This window comes from Mustela lutreola, chromosome 4 (genome assembly GCF_030435805.1).
Source record: "Mustela lutreola isolate mMusLut2 chromosome 4, mMusLut2.pri, whole genome shotgun sequence".
In the NCBI taxonomy this organism is placed as follows: Eukaryota; Metazoa; Chordata; class Mammalia; order Carnivora; family Mustelidae; genus Mustela; species Mustela lutreola.
In genome coordinates this window covers 57458757-57480669 of record NC_081293.1, presented here as the reverse complement: position 1 = coordinate 57480669, position 21913 = coordinate 57458757, and the positions used below count along the sequence as shown (strand labels likewise).

Here is a 21913-nt window from a genome sequence, read left to right as displayed (position 1 = left end):
TGTTTTTTATTTTTAAGGATTTTATTTATTTATTTGACAGAGAAAGAGATCACAAGTAGGCAGAGGAGCAGGCAGAGAAAGAGGGGGAAGCAGGCTCTGCGCCAAGCAGAGAGCCCGACACCAGTTTCTATCCCAGGACCCTGAGATCATCTATCCCAGGACCCAGGCCGAAGGCAAAGGCTCAACCCAGTGAACCACCCAGACACTCCTCCCATTATCCTTTTATCACTGATCTTCCATACCCCTTTGGTATCAGTGAGCATGTAACTCTACATCAGTTCCTAGGCCAAAGTCTTCCTTTGCAAAACCACCCCATGAGGAAGGAATTGTCTGCACTTTGCAGGTTAAACTAACTTCTGAAAGGTTAAAGAACTTCAGAAAAACTACGTGACAGAACCAGAATCTGAACCAATACAAAAGTAGCACCAATTTTCATAATCTCAAAATAAAGGTTTTTAAAGTTTAGGAGTCTAAAACTCATTGCAAGTCTAACCCCCTCCATCTTACTATTAAGCATTGAAATATGACTGACTTGTTTATTTTTCTTCTCTCCAAATGATGGGTAAAAAAGTAAGTATTTATATTCTATGTGCATTTAAAAAAGCAAATAAAGTACATACTAACTTTATAGAATCATGAGAACAGAGGAAAAGAAAGAGTTTTATTTCCTAGATTGCTTTTCCCCCAGTGACTTCATAGGTAACAGGAAGGAAAGAAATTAGGTAGGTAATAGGTAGGAAATACCTATGAAGAAATTACCTTCATAGGTAATAGGTAGGAAAGAAATTTAATTCAGTAGTAAACAAGTTTTATTTAAAGCAAGCAAGCTAAATAAATAAAGCAAGCAAGAAAGCAAATAAATTCTACTGTTGAGGTGGATATTCTTAAATTCCAAAATATACATTTGCTGGATACTAAATTCCAATTCCGTTTGGGATTAGAATTAGAATTTAGTATCTAGGGGCACCTGGGTGGCTCAGTGGGTTAAGGCCTCTGCCTTCGGCTCAGGTCATGATCCCAGGGTCCTGAGATCGAGCCCCGCATCGGGCTCTCTGCTCAGTGGGGAGCCTGCTTCCTCCTCTCTCTCTCTGCCTGCCTCTCTGCCTACTTGTGATCTCTGCCTATCAAATAAATAAATAAAATCTTTAAAAAAAAAAAAAAAAAAAAAAGAATATGATTCATATGCTTTAAAAAAAAAAAAAAAAAAAAAAAAAAAAAAAAAAAAAAAAAAAGAATTTAGTATCTATTGTTTAAACTAAATGAATAGAGTTAAAGTAGAATATTAATCTATACTGAGCCCTGGATTTACTAAAGCCAACAATCTAGGTTTTTAAACTTACTAGTATCATCACATAACAAAAATATTATTTTTTAAAAGCTCATCATATACTGAAATATAAAGGTGAAATTAAAAGATATCTAAAATTTGCTTTAAAACATGTCAGCAAAGGGAAAAAAAAGAAAGGACGTTGAAAACAATTGCAGCAAAATCTTCTACCTACTGAGTATGATGATGGTTGTATAGGAATTCACTTATTTCATTCTACTTTTGTGTATTTTTTATATGTGATACACCCTCCTATTTTCCACTCTAGTCCACAAAATAAAGCTTGTTGCAACCTATTAAAATTGCTTTCATGTGCCAGTAACAGGTTGGGGAATCATGGTTTGTAACCCATGGTCTCTAATACTTCCTTGTATATTTCTTATAACTAGGCTACTCCCTGTACAGGTCTTTTCCTTTTCCCACTTGTTATACCTTCTGTCTAGACTTGTCTATTCCTCCATTAGAATTTATGCAATTTATGTAATTGTACCCAGTCTTTACCAGACTTTAAGATGCTACCTTCTCGGGGCGCCTGGGTGGCTCAGTGGATTAAGCCGCTGCCTTCGGCTCAGGTCATGATCTCGGAGTCCTGGGATCGAGCCCCGCATCGGGCTCTCTGCTCAGCAGGGAGCCTGCTTCCCCCTCTGTCTCTGCCTGCCTCTCTGCCTACTTGTGATCTCTCTCTGTCAAATAAAATAAATAAAATCTTTAAAAAAAAAAAAAAAAAAAAAAAAAAAGATGCTACCTTCTCCAAAAAGCTTTTCCTGGTTTTTTCTGACAAAAGAATGATTTTCATTTTTATGCTAGTATAATATTACTTAGACACAGATTTAGAACATTATCAATATTTGACTTTTTACTGCTAGACAGCCCCGAACTTAATTATTCAAAATTAATAACTGACACACTAAGACTTAATAGTAGAAAACAATTCATTTAATAAAAAACTGCAAGTAATTTTTTTAAAACATGAGGTAGAAACAATTTTGACATATTTCACATTCATTTTTTAAAAGGAAAAAACAACTTTGAGACAGAGATATCCATACTCCAACCAAAAGTGGATAAACTGAGGTTAAAATTTGTCTCTTAACTAAGCACTTTGAGGTAATTCTGATTTACAAAAATATCTTTTTTTTTTTTAAAGATTTTATTTATTTATTTGACAGAGAGAGATCACAAGTAGGCAGAGAGTCAGGCAGAGGTTGGGGGGAAGCAAGCTCCCCGCTGAACAGAGAGCCCAATGTGGGACTCGATCCTAGGACCCTGAGATCATGACCTGAGCCGAAGGCAGAGGCTTAACCCACTGAGCCACCCAGGCGCCCTACAAAAATATCTTTATTCAAAAAATTTGAGAAAACTGAGTAGTGTCTCAAAACAAAGGGAGCATTTGAACAATAGGTGAAAACAGGGATATGCCTTTTTAATTTGTCATCAATTCAGCAAACAAAACTCAAAGAATTATTTTCTTTTATATAAAAATCAGCAGAATACTGAATACTAAAAATAATAAGTGAGAAAGAGTAATCAGAAATTAATTGAAGGGGCACCTGCATGGCTCAGTTGGTTAAGCATCTGCCTTTAAACTCAGGTCATGATCCCAGGGTTCTGGGATCAAGCCCCCCATCCGGCTCCCTGCTCAGCAGGGAAGTCTGCTTATCCCTCTTCCTCTCCCTCTGTTCATGTGCTCTCTCACTCGCTCTCTCTCAAATAAATAAATAAAATCTTAAAAAAAAAAAAAAAAGAAATTAAGTGGAAAGAATCCATTTATAAGTAATAATTTAAAAGCCTAGGTTTAAAGTGAAAATGTACTTTTTTCCAAAAAAGCAACAGTCGGGGGGAAAAAAACCAGTAAAATGGCCTTTCGATCACAGACCTTGAAACACAGAAAAGAATCACACCTGTGTTAACATCACAAGATTGTGCTTAAGTGATAAAAACAAATCAACTCTTTTTTACCTAATCTCTTAAATAAAGAAAATATGATAAAAATCTACAAAATCAAATCAGGATTGAAATTTTAGACTTTAAGTTTCTCAGATCCAAAAGTTAATCTATCATTAAAGCTGGTAAAAATTTATCAAACTCTCTCTAGGTCACACAAAAACACACTGATAGTACCTACAAAACTTGGACTTTTCAGTTTTGGGTACACCTATAGTGAAAAAATTAATAGTGTGTTAAGTTTTACACAGTGATAGAACTTTAACAAGATTATAGCCCCCCAAAATAAATAAATAAATATAACAAAAAACTGGAACTCTCAACAAAGTACATTTACACCATTTCCTACTCTTAGGATAAAAGTGATCTTCACAATCTAACCAGGCACTGCATTACAGCATATCCAAACTGCAAATAACAGGTAATATTTAGAGGAGATCTCATAGGCCAGTATAAGAAATCAAGGAAAATAGTGCTTTATCTTCTTTGAAAATCGCCCAATACACGACAAAGACTTTCATGTTCCTCTGATGGAAGATCCATGATGTAAAAAAATTAAGGAAGATATACTTTACAAAAAATGGAATTGCACAAAAACATTTATGATATTATTTAACATTTTATAATTTGGTTTACAGGATCACTGAAAACTTTTTGTGACATTCTATGGATAATAATGTACTTAATAAGGTTTATATATCTTAGCCCAAGACCTGCACATAATTTCTTAAAGATAATTTATTTTAATCATAATCTACAATTATGACAAGGAATAATTCTCCATTTTAAAAATTCTCTTAATTTTTAAAAAATTTTAATGCTTTGTCTTAGCTTTAAAAAAAAGACGGGGGGTTATAAATTAGGGTGAGAAGAACCAGAAGGGGTAACCACTTTCCCTAGATGTGTTCTAGGAAATGTACCCTCCTCCTAGGGCACCAAATCAAGTCTCTTTTCTTCTCCTTTCTCACTTCAAAAATATCCTTTTCCAACAGCTTCATTATTTCACTTTTTGCTTAAAGTTATTTTCCATGAATTATTTTCCCTTTTCCCTTTATAGAATCAGGTCTTTGAAATGTGCCCATGGAAAACACAAAACATTAAGTTTCAATTTATATAAGTACATAAATAAAGTACTCACAATGGCACAGATATGACCATATACAAAACAAAAAGGATATTAATTTTTCTGAGTTTAGATGATGAAGTAACTTTCCCAAAGGAGGATAGCGGTTCAGTGAGGGCACACATCCCAGAAGAATCAGTTTATGTTTGGCTCTGGTTATAGCAACATTAAGACGTCGCCAATCTTTCAGGAGTTCACCAAGCTGAAATAAATAATTTTCAATTATTTGAGTTTTCTTATACATTTAAGTTTGTTCTGGCAAAGAACACAGTTTGTTATGAACTATTTCCCTACTTTAAGCATATATTCCAAAAAGGATTCATTGCACATTTAAAATTCTTTGGACAGTTGGAAAAACTTGCCCATAATGCTAACTTCCAAATATTCTACCTGGGATGTAATTTCTGAACAATAATTTAAGGAAATGAAGCAATCTCCACTCACTGTAGCATTATTGGTAACAGTAATAAAAACCTATAATACACTTAGACTAAGGGAAGTGATTAAATATACCATGACATGTATGTACAACAGAAAACTATGCAACTGTAAGAACACAATGAAGTCTCTTTCTGTATATTGACAGGGAAAGATCTCCAAGCTATTAAGAAAAAAGGGAAATATGAATACTGATTCATATGTTTGTATATGTTTAAAGGATAGGAATTACAAGTTACCCCAAAAAACCCACAAATTGTATACTACTCCAACCCAAAACCAAAAAACCCCAAATAATCCAATTAAACAATGGGGAGAAGACAGGAAAAGACATTTCTCCAAAGATGACATACATGAGAAAAATCATTAATCATCAAGGAAATGCAAATCAAAGCCACAATGAGCTATCAATCATCTCACATCTATTAGAATGGCTAAAATAAAAAATACAAGAAACAAGAGTTGACAAAGATGTGGAGAAAAAGGACCCCTCATGCATTGTTGGGGGGAATGCAAACTGGTGCAGCCACTGTGGGAAACAGTATGGAGGTTCCTCAAAAAATTAAAAATAGAATTACCATATGATCCAGTAATTCCACTACCGGGCATTTACCCAAGGAATACGAAAACATTAATTCAAAGGATGTACACACCCCTATGTTTAGTGCAGCATTATTTACAATAGCGAAATTATGGAAGCAGCCCAAGTGTCCAACCACAGAGGAACAGATAAAGAAGATGTGAGAGATATATATATATACATATATAGATATATATATATGTATATATATATATCTATATATGTATATATATATATCTATATATGTGTATATATATATCTATATATGTAAATTGGGATAATACTGAGACTTAAGAAAGAATGAAATCTTGCCATTTGCAACAACATGGATGGATCTAAAGGGTATAATGCTAGGTGAAATAAGTCAAAGAAAGACAAATACCACATAATTTCACTCATGTGGAATTTAAGAAACAAAGAGAATGAACAAAGAAAAAAGACAAACCAAAAAATGGACTCTAACTATAGAGAACAAATTGATGGTTACCAGAGGGAAGTTGTGGGGGACAGTGTATGGGGGTGACATTGGTCAAGGGGATTTAGAGTACACTTATCATGATAAGCACTGAGTAAAGTACAGAATTTTTTAATCATTATATCTTATACCTGAAACTAATGTAACATGTATATTAATTATACTGGAATTAAAATTAAAAACAAAAAACACCAAATTGTGATTATCTGTGAGGGTAAGAATTGAGTAGAAGAGTTACTGGGTAGAAAGACTTCTTATTCTATCTTTAGAACCATATGAAGGTATCATATAATCAAGAAAAATGAATGAAAAAGAGATAAACATGCAAAAATAAACCACCCTGGAATTATATATAAAATAAAAGTATATCTAAGAAAGCTTCTCTGTTTAAAATGTCCCTAACACAACAGCCAAAAGGTGGAAGCAACCCAAATGCCCACTGATGAATAAACAAACTATGCCATAAACGTGTAACAGAATCTTATTCAGCCTTAAGAAGGAACAAAATTCTGATACATAATATAACAAAATTCTGATACATAACATATATAACATAATACAACATATACAACAATATAATATAACGTGCTGTGTGAAATAAGCCAATCACAAAAAGAAAAATACTGGGGCAACTGGGTGGCTCAGTCAGTTAAGCATCTGCCTTAGGCTCAGGTCATGATCGTGGGGTCCTGGGATCGAGCCCCACATTGGGCTCCCTGCTCAGTGGAGAGTTTGCTTCTCCCTCTCCCTATGCCCCTCCCCAATACTTGTGCTCAAGCATACTCTTTCTGTCATCTCAAATAAATAAAATCTTTAAAAAAATACAAAAAAAATACAAAAGGACAAATACTGTATAATTCCACCAATATGAGATGACTGTAATAGTCAAATTCAGAGACAGCAGATTGGTGATTGCAAAGGCCTGGAGGGACACAGAACTGGACGGTGGTTACACGTAGGTATAGAGATTGGGTTTTGCAAAATGAAAAAATATCAGAGAACTGCTGCACAACACTGTGCATATACTTAATGCCACTGAACTGTGTACTTAAAAACAGTGATGATTTTCAATTTTATATTACATAGAGTTTTTACCACAACCTAAAAAAAAGCAAAGAAAAAAATGTCCCAGCAGAAAATACAATGAACTCACAGGTCCATCCTTATTACTTCTAACAAAAGATACCAGAATGATACTTTTATCTCTTCCTTGGTATTTGTCTACAGTGTTAACTTCAACCATCCTGATAGAAGATAGGAACAATAAATCATTGATGATCTTTAATTGCTGCCTGTAGGGTGCAATGATACCAATATCAGAGGGTTTACATCCAGCCTAAACAGAAAAGAAACACAATGAAAATGAAAATCCTGATTTTTGTTATTTAAGCTTTACTAAATTTATTAAATTAAATGTTTACATAATGTGCCCAATTAATTTTTATAATAGATCATCTTGTTGTAAGGAGTAAATAAAATTTCTAAATTTGCTCTAAATCTATATCCATATTTTCTGAGCCTTCATGATGTTCTCAAACATTGCTCTCTTGGTTTCTGTAGATTAATGACAGTATAATGGTTTGCATGCCACTGGAACAGTGCTGCTATAGGAGAAAAGAAAAAGCACAAAGGGGGCGCCTGGGTGACTCAGTGGGTTAAGCCGCTGCCTTCGGCTCGGGTCATGGTCTCCGGGTCCTGGGATGGAGTCCCACATCAGGCTCTCTGCTCAGCAGGGAGCCTGCTTGCCTCTCTCTCTCTGCCTGCCTCTCTGTCTACTTGTGATCTCTCTCTGTCAAATAAATAAATAAAATCTTTAAAAAAAGAAAAAAAAAAAAGCACAAAGAAATACATCACACTTTCTGCTATCCCTTACACTGAAGTTTTCAATCCCCAATCGCACTGAAGCAACCTTATGTTGACACAATCAGAATTATCTGATGTTACAAAAAATTACCTTAAACAGAAACCCAAAATGCCATTATAAAAAATTACATCTTAGGGGCGCCCGGGTGGCTCAGTGGGTTAAAGCCTCTGCCTTCAGCTCAGGTTATGATCCCAGGGGTCCTGGGATCGAGCCCCCACATCAGGCTCTCTGCTCTGCAGGGAGCCTGCTTCCTCCTCTCTCTCTGTCTGTCAAATAAATAAATAAAATCTTTAAAAAAAAAAAAATTACATCTTAGATAATGTTCCCAAAATAGAACAAAAGCAATCAGGCTTCAGTCCTCTTAATGAACAAGGATTATGCTAGGCCTTAAGTTCCTTGCATTCTAACATTATTTTACACTTCATCTTAGTATTTGCTAGCCCACATAATTAAATTCTAAATTACCTTAATAAAAACAGAGGTCAGGAAAACTATTAGCTTAGCTTCTGTGATATTGCTCACACCACCCTTTTCAGCCTGTTCTGGTGCCGGAACCTAAACAGAAACAAAGAGTTAAGAGTATGGTCAGTACACAGAGAGCCATAGGGAGGACATTACCAGCTGTGGAGAAAAATGAAAAATATCCTCATTTTAAAAGGTGAAGGTACACGAAAATAAACAAACAAATAAATAAAAAGTTGAAGCTTAAAGAATTAACAAAAATGAATGATAGTAGTCACTTTCAGAAAGCCCAGAAACAACGCATCTTAAACATTCTACAGTTTAGATTAAAATCTTTCTAGGAGCCAAGCACACATTGGGCTTCTCATACTTTACTCTTTTACCCCGTAGTTTATAAGTATCAAAGGCCAGAAAAGATAAGTAACTTGGCCAAGGCCTCACAGTACATCACAACTGCAGGATTCAAACCCGGATCTGGTTCTCATATCTGTGTTCTTTCCATTTTCTTGTTGCCTTTCATACAAATAATGGAGCAGATAAAATTCCCCAGGTTCTACCATAGCTGGTAAAACTCTCCAGGAACTACTTTGCTCCTACATAATCCTTAAGTAATCCTGATTATTATTTTTTTTTTTTTAATTTTTTTAACTTTTTAAAAAATTTTCATTTATTTATTTGTCAGAGAGAGAGAGAGAGTGAACACAAGCGGGCTGAGTGGCAGGCAGAGGCAGAGAGAGAAGCAGGCTGAGCAAGGAGCCTGACGCAGGACTTGATCCCAGGACCCTGGGATCATGACCTGAGCCGCAGGCAGCCGCTTAACCAACTGAGCCACCCAGGCGTAAACTTTTTAAAGCAGACTCCATGCAGAGCATGTGGCTTGAACTCAGAACCCTGGGATCAAGAGTTGCACGCTCTACTGACTGAACCAGCCAAGTATTCCAATCTTGAGTATTTTTAATACATTTTATTTGGGGGCAGGGGCGCCTGAGTGGCTTAGTCAGCTAAGCATCTGCCTTCGGCTCAGGTCCTGATCTCAGAGTCCTGGGATTGAGATCTCGGGTCCTGAGATTGAGCCGCGCATCACTCCCCACTCAATGGACAGTCTCCTTCTCTCTCCCTCTGCTCCTCCACCTACTTGTGCTCTCTTTCTCTCAAATAAATAAATAAATATATTTTTAAAAAAATTTATCTGAGACAGAGCATGAGAGAGCATGAAAGAGAGAGAGACAGAGAGCACATGCAGCGGGGAGGGGTAGAGGGAGAAACAGACTCTCTGCCGAGCAGGGAGTCTGATGTGGGACTTGATCCCAGGATCCTGGTATCACGACCTCAGCCGAAGGCAGATGCTTAACTGACTGAGCCATCCAGGCACCCAAATAAATAAAATCTTAAAAAAAAAAATTTATTTGGAATCCTAATGCTGGGGATGCCTGGGTGGCTCAGTCAGTTAAGCAGCTGCCTTCCACTCAGGTCATGATCCCAGGATCCTGGGATGGAGATCCAGCTCCCTGCTCAGTGGAACCTGCTTCTCCTTCTCACTCTGCCTGGGGCTCTCCCTACTTATACTCTATCTCTATGGCAAAGGAATAAATAGAATCTTTAAAAAAAAAATAGTGACCTAGGGAACCTGGGTGGCTCAGCGTGTTAAAGCCTCTGCCTTTGGCTCAGGCCATGATCCCAGGGTGCTGGGATAGAGCCCTGCATTGGGCTCTCAGAGAGTCTGCTTCCTCCTCTCTCTCCTCTCCGCCTGCCTCTCTGCCTACTTGTGATCTCTGTCCGTCAAATAAATAAATAAATAAATTGTTTTTTTTTTTAATAAAGTTAAAATAAATAGTGACCAATTATATGTATCATATTACCATAAATCATTATGTCATTTGTTATTATGATGGGTGGTTATTAAAAATAGGGCCTTACTTGCAGGGGTACCTGGCTGGCTCAATTGGTAGAAGCAGACTCCCTGTTGAGCTGGCAGCCCAACGCTGGATTCAATTCCAGGACACTGGGATCATGACCCGAACAAAAGACAGATGCTTAACCAACTGAGCCACCCAGGCCTCCCTGGTTGCTACTTTTTATCAGGTCATATAAAGACTTCCAAATGAATGCCGAGAAGCACTACATAAAACAAACTACAGAAATAACAGGGTCAAAACTTTGTTCTTAGTTCCTAGAAATAAGAATCAAGTCAATTTAAAGTCCTTGTGAAGTACTATTGAATGATAAGTTTGTAAAGAGGTCTTTATGTGCATATGTGGAGGCAGAAGGTAATAAATTATCTGTACTGTCAAGCTCAATTCTGCTGTGGACCTAAAACTGCTCTAGAAAATAAAGTCTCCATTTGTAAACCCAGCCCTTTAACAATATCAATGCCAATTTCTTTTTTAAGAAATGTAATTATACACTTGAGTTCACTTTCTAGCTCTTCTACTTCAAAAGTCGATTTTGACATCTATTAATTCCCAGAATAAACCTCCTTCCAAAGACACTGGCTCTATAGAAAGAAGATTCTTTTGTGTTGAAGTATAAGAAATACAGTAGTTTTAACTGAACTCTATTAAAGCCCTAGTAAAAACTAAAGAATTTAAATAATAGGACAAAAGGAGGAAAAAACAAAATATTCAGGATTTGTTTGTTTTCTTACCTTGTCTGTATTAAGAAAACAAACAGGATTGTTTGGCTCAAATACTCGAATCATCCAAGGATTTTCAGAATAATCAGCATAAATTTCCAGGTCCAGCTTTACATCTTTAAAGTTAGGCAGGCTGATCACTGCATTGGCCACTTTGTCTGAGCCACACTCCAGCTTTCCTTCATATGTCAGCTTATTACTTAAGGACATAATTTGACTAAGGCAATTACAAAAATAATTTTAGTTTTGACAGATGAAAATAAACATGAAAAACAATCCTAGTGGACACTCTTACAAATACCTGTTCATTCTGTACTGCACCGTTAATTGTACAACAGCATTCTCATTCCGCTCCAGTCTCTTGAATAAGCTTTCACTCATGCCAAGAGCTCTGTCAACAAATCAGATTCAGGCTTATCAGAGCCCAGACACTGTCCCAGAAGAAGAATCTAATTTAAAATTAAAACCTCAATGTCAGCTTACCTTGCTTCACGGTTTAGCACCAGGGGAGGGAGCTGCTGATGATCGCCCACCAACACAAATCTCCGAGAAAAAAAGAGTGGCCCTAGACAGACTGGTTGGCTAATTTGAGAGGCTTCATCCACAATACAAAAATCAAAGGTTTTACGAGAAAATATTGGATGGTTTATTCCCATACATGTTGTTGCAACTATACGCTAAAAACAAAGAAAGAAAATAGATGGGTTATGTAACATATCCAAGAAACATAACTTGTTTTTCCCATATTTTGATTTACTTACTGATTTTTTTTTTTTAAAGATTTTATTTTTAAGTAATCTCTTCCCCAATGTGGGATTTGAACTCAGCTCCAAGATCAAGCGTTGCATGCTCTACCAACTGAGGGAGCCAGGTACCCCACCATTTTTTAAATTTAAGGTTCAGGGGCACCTGGGTGGCTCAGTGGGTGAAGCCGCTGCCTTCGGCTCAGGTCATGATCTCAGGGTCCTGGGATCGAGTCCCGCATTGGGCTCTCTGCTCGGCGGGGAGCCTGCTTCCCTCCCTCTCTCTCTGCCTGCCTCTCTGCCTACTTGTGATCTTTCTCTGTCAAATAAATAAATAAAATCTTAAAAAAAAAATTAAAAAAAAAAAATTTAAGGTTCAAAAAGATTTTTGTCCCAAACGACAGGAATCCACCAATATTATTTAATTCTGAAACATCTGTAGTATGCAAAAAAAAATTAACTTTTTACTGCAAATTTAAAAACAAGGGAAACCTGGGTGGCTCAATCATTAAGCATCTGGCTTCTGCTCAGGTCATGACTCTGGGGTCCTGGGATCGAGCCCCACATTGGGCTCCCTGCTCAGCAGGAAGCCTGCTTCTCCCTCTCCCATTCCCTCTGCTTGTGTTCCCTCTCTCATAAATAAAATCTTAAAAAAAAAAAAAAGAAAGAAAAATCAAGTAAATTTTCTGGACACTCTGACATTGCTCAAATTTGGATATTTCCAAATGGAAATCTGAAACACTCAAGAGGTAGTAAGTTAATTATTTTTTTTAAGTTGTTATTTATTTAAGTAATCTCTACACCCAGTGTGGGGCTCAAACCCATGACCCTGAGATCAAGTGTCACAATAATTTTTTAATTTTTTTTTTAAAGATTTTATTTCCTTGAGAGAGAGCAAGAGAGAGTACAGGGGATGAGGGTGGAGCCCGACGCAGGGCTCAATCTCAAAACCCGAGGATCATGACCCGAGCCGAAAGCAGCCGCTTAACAGACTAAGCCAGCCAGGCACCCCCAATAATTTTTTTTAAATATCAACAGGACTTCACTTCTGGTAAAATGGAGTGCTTTTCCTCACTCCTCCCACAAAGTACACCTACAAACTCTAAACATTATATATAAAACAAACATAAGGACTCTGAAAAGTGGAGAAAAGTTGGACCATCTAGGGACCTTGAGACCTGAGGAACAGTAGTTTGTTTCCTGGGTTTTCTTTGGCCCTCATCTGTCTCAACTTTGGATCTGAAGAATTTAACCCAGGAATTTGTCTATGCTGATAGGCATAGACAAAAAAAACAAAAACAAAAACAAAAACAAACCTCAAAAAAAGCCAAAGGAGGAGAAAAGAGAAAGCCTAGCAGACAGAAAACTTGTATACAATAGCCACTCAATAATAGCCACTCTACCCTAACCAAAGGCCACAAAAAACACTGTAGTCTTATGCCCCACTGATGTAGGCAAAGGAACTCCAATGTCCTACTGGGGCAGCCAGGCAAGGAGGCAGCCAAGACTTTAATCCCTGCTGAATGATAATAAGGCCCCATCTCACAATGTCGGTGGAGACCATGTGGGGAACCCAGACTTCTACCCCTATCCATCAGTAATGAGGAGCCCCTACCGCTTTATGTTAAGAGGCCAAATGGGAACCTCACCTCAACTCCACCTGACAGTAATGAAGTGATGTACTCTCTTGCCCTATCAGAGTAGAATTGGAAAGCCAGCTAAAACAGAAATCTTAAATAACATAATGCAAAATGTTCAGGTTCGTCATAAAATATACATAGCCAGGGGCACATGGGTGGCTCAATTGGTGGTGTCCAACTCTAGATCTCACTTCAGGTCTTGATCTCAGGGTTCTGAATTCAAGCCCCACACTGGGCACAGAGCCTACTTTAAAAAAAGGGGGGGGGGGCACCTGGGTGGCTCAGTTGATTAAGCCTCTGTCTTTGGCTCAGATCATGATCCCAGAGTCCTGGATCAAGTTCCACATCAGGCTCCCTGCTCAGAAGGGAGCCTGCTTCTCCCTCTACCCCTTTCCTCTGCTTGGGCTCTCTCTCTCTCAAGTAAATAAACAAAATCTTAAAAAAAGAAAGAGAGAGAGAAAGAAAGAAAGGAAGGAAGTAAGAAACTATTACATAAAAAACAAAAACAAGGGAAGCCTAGGGGGTTTAGAAAGTTAAGCACCTGCCTTCGGCTCAGGTCATGATTCCAGGATCCTGGAATCAAGCCCCATGCTTAGTGGGGAGCCTGCCTCTCCCTCTTCCCTTGCTTGTGCGCTCTCTCTCTCTCTTTCTGTGTCAAATAAATAAATAAATAAAATCTTTAAAAAAATACATTAAAAAAAAAATACCCAGGAAAATCTTGTACTGAATGAAAAAAAGGTACTCAAAAGATGCCAACCAGAAGGATATCAGAGATGTTAGAATTGTATGACAAAGATTTTATTTTTTTAAGTTTATTTTTATTTTTTTTAGTAAACTTTACACCCTATGTGGCACCCAAACTCATGACCCCAAGATCAAGAGTGCATGACAAAGATTTTAAAGCAGCCATGATAAAAATGTTTCACTGAGGAACTACAAACATACTTGAATCAAATAAAAAATAGAAAGTCTCAACGAAGAAATAGAGCACAAAAGAAAAAGCAAATGGAAGTTTTAGAACTGAAAACAAAATAACTGAAACTTTAAAATCATGGAATATACTCAACAGCAGAGGACAGGGCAAAGATGCAGTGAACTGAGAAATAGGAAAAAAGAAATTATACAGGCTGAATAACAGAAAGAAAATAGCCTGAAGGAAAATACATGAACAGAGCCTGACAGATCTGTGGAATAATCAAAAGATCAAACATTTCTGTCTTCAAAGTCCTAGAAGAAGAAAAAAAGAGGGAAGAGCTGAAACAGTACTAGAAGCAATTGTGGCTGAAAAAGCTTGGCAAAAAATACTAAATATACAGATTCAATAAGCTGAGAAAACTTCAAACATGATTTAAAAAAAAAAGAAAAAAACATTATGAGACACACAGTAATTAAAATTCTAAAAACTAAAAAATGTCGGAGGGGGTGCCCGGGTGGCTCAGTTGGTGAAGCATCTGCTTCTGGCTCAGGTCACGATTTCAGGATCCTGGGATTGAGTCCCAGCTCAGGCTCCATGCTCAGGGATTCCCTCTCCCTCTGCCCCTCCTACTTGAGTGTGCTCTCTCTCTCCCTCTCTAAAGTAAATAAATAAATCTCAAAAAAAAAAAAGAAGAAGAAGAAGAAGAAGTCTGGAAAGCAGCCCAAGAAAATTATACCTTGCTCTAGGGGAAAAACATTCTAATTCAAATGTCTGCACATTTCTCTTAGAAATCACAGAAGCCTTATAGAAGGGGCATAATATTTTTTCCAGTACCAAAATAAAAGAATTATTTACCCAGAATCCTATAACTAACAAAACAATACATCAGAAATGAAGGAGAAATTGAGACATTCCCACAATGAAGGAAAACTAAGGGAATTTGTTCTTAATTGACCTACTATTCTGAAAGAATGGATAAAGGAAGATCTTTAAACAGAAAGGAAATGATAAAAGAACAGAAATTTGGAAAATCAGGAGGGAAGAACATAGTAAACAAATATATGGATGGATAAGATATGTTTTTCATTTCCTACAAATTATATTTGATGGTTGAAGTAAAAATTAGAACACAGTCTGACATAGTCTATGTAGAAAAAAAAAGACAATCATAAACAGGAGAAGAAAGGGACATAAATGGAGTTAAGCTCTCTAACTTCACAAGCACTAGTAAAAGGACAAAATCAACAGACTACATGTGCATGTGTGTCTGATGTAATACACAGAGCAACGGACCAACTACTAAAAGCTATTCAAAGTGATCACACAAAAATCAAAATGGAATAAAAACTGTTCAAGTAAACCATAAGGCAGGAAAAAGAAAACAATCAATAAAAAGAGGGGCACTTATGTAACTCTTGATCTCAGGGTTGTGAGTTTGAGCCCCACATTGGGTGTGATTATAAAAACAAAATAAACAACAACAATAAAAACCATAGGAAACATAAAACAAAAAATAAAATGGCAGACTTAAGACCTAACATGTATCAATGTTTATGATGAATGTAAACAATTTATATATGTGTCATGTATATTTTAAAAGACAGGGATTAGGGATGCCTGGGTGGCTCAGTTGTTTAAACCTCTGCCTTCGGCTCAGGTCATTATCCCAGGGTGCTGGAATCAAACCTCACATTGGGCTCCATGCTCAGTGGGAGGCCTGCTTCTTCCCCTCCCACTCCCCCTGCTTGTGTTCCCTCTCACTGTCTCTCTGTCACATAAATAAAATCTAAAAAAAAAAAAAAAAGACAGGAATCAAAACAATTAAAAAACAGATTGGCAGGGGCATCTGGGTGGCTCAGATGTTTGGGCATCTGCCTTTGGCTCAGGTCATGATCCCCAGGTCCTGGGATTGAGTCCTACATCAGGCTCCCTGCTTAGTGGGGAGCCTGCTTCTTCCTCTGCCTCTCTCTCTCTCTCATGAATGAATAAATAAAATCTTTAGTAAAAGGCGAAAGATTTATGCGATCTGAAGAGAAACCAGAAAATCTTAAAAAAAAAAAAAAAGATTGGCAGAGCAGATAACATTATTTAGCTATATACTTTATACAAGAAAGTCACTTCAAATTTAATGATAAAAGGCATGTTAAAAATTGAAGGATGAATGATCACACTGATAGATTTTCTTGCTCAATAATCCTTCTATCGTGGGAACAAATCCCACTTGTTCACAGTGTACAAACCTTTTAATGCCCTGCTAAATTTGATCTGTGAATACACTGTTGAGAATGTTTGTATCAGTCAAATACAACCAATAGGTTTTTATTTTTTTAAGGATTTTATTTATTTATTTGACAGACAGAGATCACAAGCAGGCAGAGAGAGGGAAACAGGCTCCCTGCTGAGCAGAGAGCCCAAAGCGGGGTTCAATCCCATGACCCTGGGATCATGAACTGAGCCGAAGGCAGAGGCTTTAACCCACTGAGCCACCCAGGCGCCCAATAGGTTTTTTTTTTTTTTTAAGATTTTTGTTTATTTGACAAAGACATAGTGAAAGAGGGAACACAAGCAGGGAAGCTACAGAGATAGAGGGAGAAGCAGGCTTCCCGCCGAGCAGGGAGCAAGATACGGCGCTCGATCCCAGGACTCTGGGATCATGACCTGAGCCAAAGGCAGCTGCTTAACCAACTGAGCCACCCAGGCACCCCAATAAGTTTAATTTTTTTTTTTTAAAGATTTTATTTATTTATTGCCAGAGAGAGAGAGAGAGGGAGAGAGAGAGCGCGCGCAAGCGAGCACAGGCAGACAGAGTGGCAGCAGAGGCAGAGGGAGAAGCAGACTCCCAGCCGAGCAAGGAGCCCGATGTGGGACTCGATCCCAGGATGCTGGAATCATAACCTGAGCCAAAGGCAGCTGCTTAACCAACTGAGCCACCCAGGCGTCCCGCAATAAGTTTAATTTTTAAGAAGTTAATCAGATATACATTTTAGACACTTAAAAATTTTTCTTTTCTCTTTTTTTTAAAGATTTTATTCATTTATTTGACAGAACAAGAGAACAAGCATGGGGAGCAGCAGAGAGAGAGGGAGAAGCAGGCTCCCGGCTGAGCAGGGACCCAGATGTAGGTTTTGATCCCAGGACCCCAGGACCATAACCTGAGCCAAAGGCAGACCCCCAACCAAATGAGCCACCCACCAGGTGCCCTTCAAAATTTTTCAATAACTGGTATAGATAATAGAAAAAGGAATAGAAGGAACAGCCTATTAAATTTATTTTATTTATTTTAGATGATTTTTTTCAAAGACAAAACTATCAGTTAAAACTTCCCAGGGTGGGGAGTGCCTTGCTGGCTCAGTCAGTAGAGCAAGTAACTCTTGATCGTGGGGTCACGAGTTCAAGTCTTAAGTTGGATGTAGAGATTACTTAAAAATTAAAAATTTTGGGCGCACCTGGGTGGCTCAGTGGGTTAAAACCTCTGCCTTCGGCTCAGGTCATGATCTCGGGCTCCTGGGATTGAGCCCTGCATAGGGCTCTCTGCTCAGCATGGAGCCTGCTTCCCTCTCTCTCTCTGCCTGCCTCTCTGCCTACTTGTGAACTCTGTCTGTCAAATAAACAAATAAAATCTTAAAAAAATAATAAAATAAAATAAAGTAAAATAAAAATAAAAATAAATTAAGTTAAATTTAAAAATTTTTTAAAGATTTTATTTATTTATTTGAGAAAGAGAGAGCACAAGCAGGTGGAAAGGCAGAGGGAGAGAGAGAAGCAGACTCCCTGATGAGCAAAAGGATGCTGGGATCATCACCTGAGCTGAAGGCAGACATTTAACCAAGTGAGCTACCCAGGTGCCCCAAAAATAAAATCTTTTTTTCTTTTTTAAGATTTTATTTATATATTTGACAGAGAGAGACACAGCAATACAGGGAACAGAAGCAGGAGGAGTGGGAGAGAGAGAAGCAGGCTTCCTGCTGAGCAGGAAGCCCAATGCAGGCTTCCCAGGACCCTGGGATCATGACCTGAGCTGAAGGTAGACACTTAATGACTGAGCCACCCAGATGCCCCCCAAAATAAAATCTTTAAAAAATAAAAACTTCCGGGCGCCTGGGTGGCTCAGTGGGTTAAGCCGCTGCCTTCGGCTCAGGTCATGATCTCAGGGTCCTGGGATCGAGTCCCGCATCGGGCTCTCTGCTCAGCAGGGAGCCTGCTTCCCTCTCTCTCTCTCTCTCTGCCTGCCTCTCCATCTACTTGTGATTTCTCTCTGTCAAATAAATAAATAAAATTAAAATAAATAAATAAATAAATAAATAAATAAAAACTTCCCCCCAAAATACAGACATTAAATAATAAAATAAAATCTAGGCTCTATATCAAAAGTCTCTAAGTCTAGAAAAACCTATCATTAGACTGTTCATGTACTATTGTTTGGAATTCAAACAGGCTAAATAATCCTAATTATTTGCTAATTTTTAGTAAATTATTTACTAATAATAAATAATTAGTAGTTTTCTAGGTGTGATATTATAATAAAATAATACACGTTTGTCCTCCTCTGGGTTCCTGACACAGAGATCCTAAAACCCTTGGAATTTCCTGAGTGTAAGGGGAGAGAGGAACATCTCTTGTTATTCATAATAAGCCCCTTTCAACCATATCTGCATTATGCTAATTAGAGGATGGGAGCCGGATGCCAGAGGAACCAATCTAGAGATTAAAGGGTTAGAATTTTTTGGACCCCACCCCCAACCCCACCCCTCTACTGAGGGAATCAGTAGATAAGTTAAGTTAATTTAACTTAATCATTGGTGTTAATGATTTAACACCAATGATTTAATCAATCATGCCTACATGATGGAATCTCCATAAAAACCCCCACTCAAAGGGGTTCAGAGAGCTTCTGGGTTGGTGAACACGTCATGGTGCTGGAAGGGTGGTTCATCTGGAGAGGGTATAGAAGCTCTAGATCCCTTTCCGCATTCCTAACCCTATGCATCTCTTCCATTTGACTGTTCCTGAATTGCATCCTATGAATACATCCAGTAATTTCGTCAGTAAAGCACTTACTTGAATTCTGTAAGCCATTCTAGCAAGGTATCCCTGGATGGGGTCATGGGAACCCTGATTTATGGTTGTTAGCTCAGTTGCACAGGAGGCCCGGACTTACAACTGGGAACTGAAGTGGATGGTGCAATCCTATTAAGGGGTTGAGCACTAAGCTGCAAAATCAGCACTACCTCCACTAACTAGAGTCAGAAGTATTATGAGTGGAGAGAAACAAGCATTTTCCATAACTAGGATAGTTTAAACTAGGAGATGGGAGCCCTCAATAATAAACCAGAATCCTCATTTCAGTTCAAAAGCAAAGAGCAAACTATAAATTAATAAAACTGGTCAATGTGACTGAATTTCCCAGAATGTTGTTTCTCCACTCAGTCTGGCTACAAAAATTCCTGCTGGTATTATTATGCAATAACTGTACTTACGTGGCTGTTGTAGAGTTCTTCCAGAAGAGCTAAGGATTTAATGGACTTGGATCTGCAAATTTCCTCCTCTGTGAATTTCTGGATGTCTTGATGTACCTTCTGAGCCTGACCCAAACGCAAAAATCCTATTTTAAACTTCGCTAACTTCAGAAGAATATTGTCAACAGCAGAATGTGTATAGCTGGTCAACAAAACACTAAAACCACAGGCATAGAGAATTCTTACCTAATAATGAATAAAAGAAAGGAAAATAACATTACTTTTAATTCCAAATAATTTTCAACATGCTTCAAATACAATTTTCAAATACATTTTTCAACATTTTTCAATTTCAACATTTTTCAAATACAATCAGAAAACTTAACAGGGGGGCACCTGGGTGGCTCAGTGGGTTAAAGCCTCTGCCTTCAGCTCAGGTCATGACCCCCGGTCCTGGGATCGAGCCCCGAATCGGGCTCTTTGCTCGGCAGGGAGCCTGCTTCCTCCTCTCTCTCTCTGCCTGTCTCTCTGCCTACTTGTGATCTCTCTCTGTTAAATAAATAAAATCTTTAAAAAAAAAAAAAAGAAAAAGAAAAAGAAAACTTAACAGGAAGCATATCTTAGAGCTGAGCCAGCTAAGTATTTAAAAAAATTATAAAGTCAAAATGTTTGATGAAAGTCACATGGCATTATCTCGTTAATGATGTATTAATACCATATTATTAATGATAATAAAATTAGGTATATTATTTATTATTGATAATAAAATTGAGTACAAAGTCCAAACTTTGAATAGTGCCTGGCACACAGTATCAATCAACAAATAATTGTTGCCATCATTATGATTAATCTAAGATTAGCACAGAAATCTACTGACATGGAAAAATAAATCCCAGAAAAATCTATTTCAACCATCTCTGTATAATTTATCAATTTTTAAGGCAAAGAAAACATACAATGAAACACATGCCACCAACCAAAAGACATCTCAGATAATCCTAAATGCAAAAAACCTACAATATGATCACAACTTTTTGTGACTTAGCTTTTATGTTTCTCTTGTCATTCATTTTTTTTTTAAGATTTTATTTTTTTATTTGACATAGAGAGAGAGTTCACATGTAGGCAGAGAGGCAGGCAGTTGGGTAGGGGAAGCAGGCTCCCAACTGAGCCGAGAGCCTGATGCGGGGCTCGATCCCAGAACCCCACATCATGACCTGAGCCAAAGGCAGAGGCTTAACCCACCGAGCTACCCAGGCACCTCCTCATGTCATTCTTAAAGGTTAATTTGAAATAAAGCCTTTTGATTTAAAATTCAGTCCTTTCAATAGAAAACATCACATTCTCCAAACTGATAAGCTGATTTAAATAGTTTCTAAGCAAAAGAATAACCTTACAAGAGTACATATTGTAGTTGTTTTTCCTGTTCCAGGCATACCCACGATGAGTGTGTAGTCTTTTGAAAGAAGTACCTTTTTCATTGCTTGCCTCTGAGGTTTATTCAAACCTACATTTAAATTTTAAAATAAGAGGAAAAAGAATGTTGGATTTCAATGAGCAAATTAACTGTAAGAAAAGCAGCCTCTCTATCAGACACATGAAAAAATGTTCATCATCACTAGCCATCAGGGAGATTCAAATTAAAACCACATTGAGATACTACCTTACACAAGTTAGAATGGCCAAAATTAGCAAGACAGGAAACAACATGTGTTGGAGAGGATGTGGAGAAAGGGGAACCCTCTTCCACTGTTGGTGGGAATGCAAGTTGGTGCAGACACTTTGGAAAACAGCATGGAGATTCCTCAAGAAATTAAAAATAGAGCTTTCCTATGACCCTGCAATTGCACTACTGGGTATTTACCCCAAAGATACAGATGTAGTGAAAAGAAGGGCCATCTGTACCCCAATGTTTATAGCAGCAATGGCCACGGTCGCCAAACTGTGGAAAGAACCGAGATGCCCTTCAATGGACAAATGGATAAGGAAGATGTGGTCCATAGACACTATGGAGTATTATGCCTCTATCTGAAAGGATGAATACCCAACTTTTGTAGCAACATGGACGGGACTGGAAGAGATTATGCTGAGTGAAATGAGTCAAGCAGAGAAAGTCAATTATCATATGGTTTCACTTATTTGTGGAGCATAACAAATAACACAGAAGACATGGGGAGGTGGAGATGAGACAGGAGTTGAGGGAAATTGGAAGGGGAGGTGAACCATGAGAGACTATGGACTCTGAAAAACAGTCTGAGGGTTTTGAAGGAGCAGGGAGGGGGGGAGGTTGGGGGAACCAGGTGGTGGGTATTA

General features: G+C 37.8%; 1 protein-coding gene across 1 annotated transcript in view; it reads right to left on the bottom strand.

Annotated features, from left to right (window-relative positions):
• Window positions 1–2245: 2245 nt before the first annotated feature.
• The window catches only part of DNA2 (DNA replication helicase/nuclease 2), a 55489-nt gene continuing 35821 nt past the window's right edge, over window positions 2246–21913 (bottom strand). Inside the window, exons 13-21 of the mRNA XM_059170091.1 lie at window positions 20998–21107; window positions 19622–19846; window positions 11329–11522; window positions 11147–11236; window positions 10858–11062; window positions 8217–8306; window positions 7041–7223; window positions 4450–4596; window positions 2246–3817 (exon numbers count right to left, since the gene is read on the bottom strand). Coding sequence (XP_059026074.1) covers window positions 3749–3817; window positions 4450–4596; window positions 7041–7223; window positions 8217–8306; window positions 10858–11062; window positions 11147–11236; window positions 11329–11522; window positions 19622–19846; window positions 20998–21107 — 1313 coding nt within the window. The 3' untranslated portion in view covers window positions 2246–3748. The remainder of the gene's footprint in view (window positions 3818–4449; window positions 4597–7040; window positions 7224–8216; window positions 8307–10857; window positions 11063–11146; window positions 11237–11328; window positions 11523–19621; window positions 19847–20997; window positions 21108–21913) is intronic.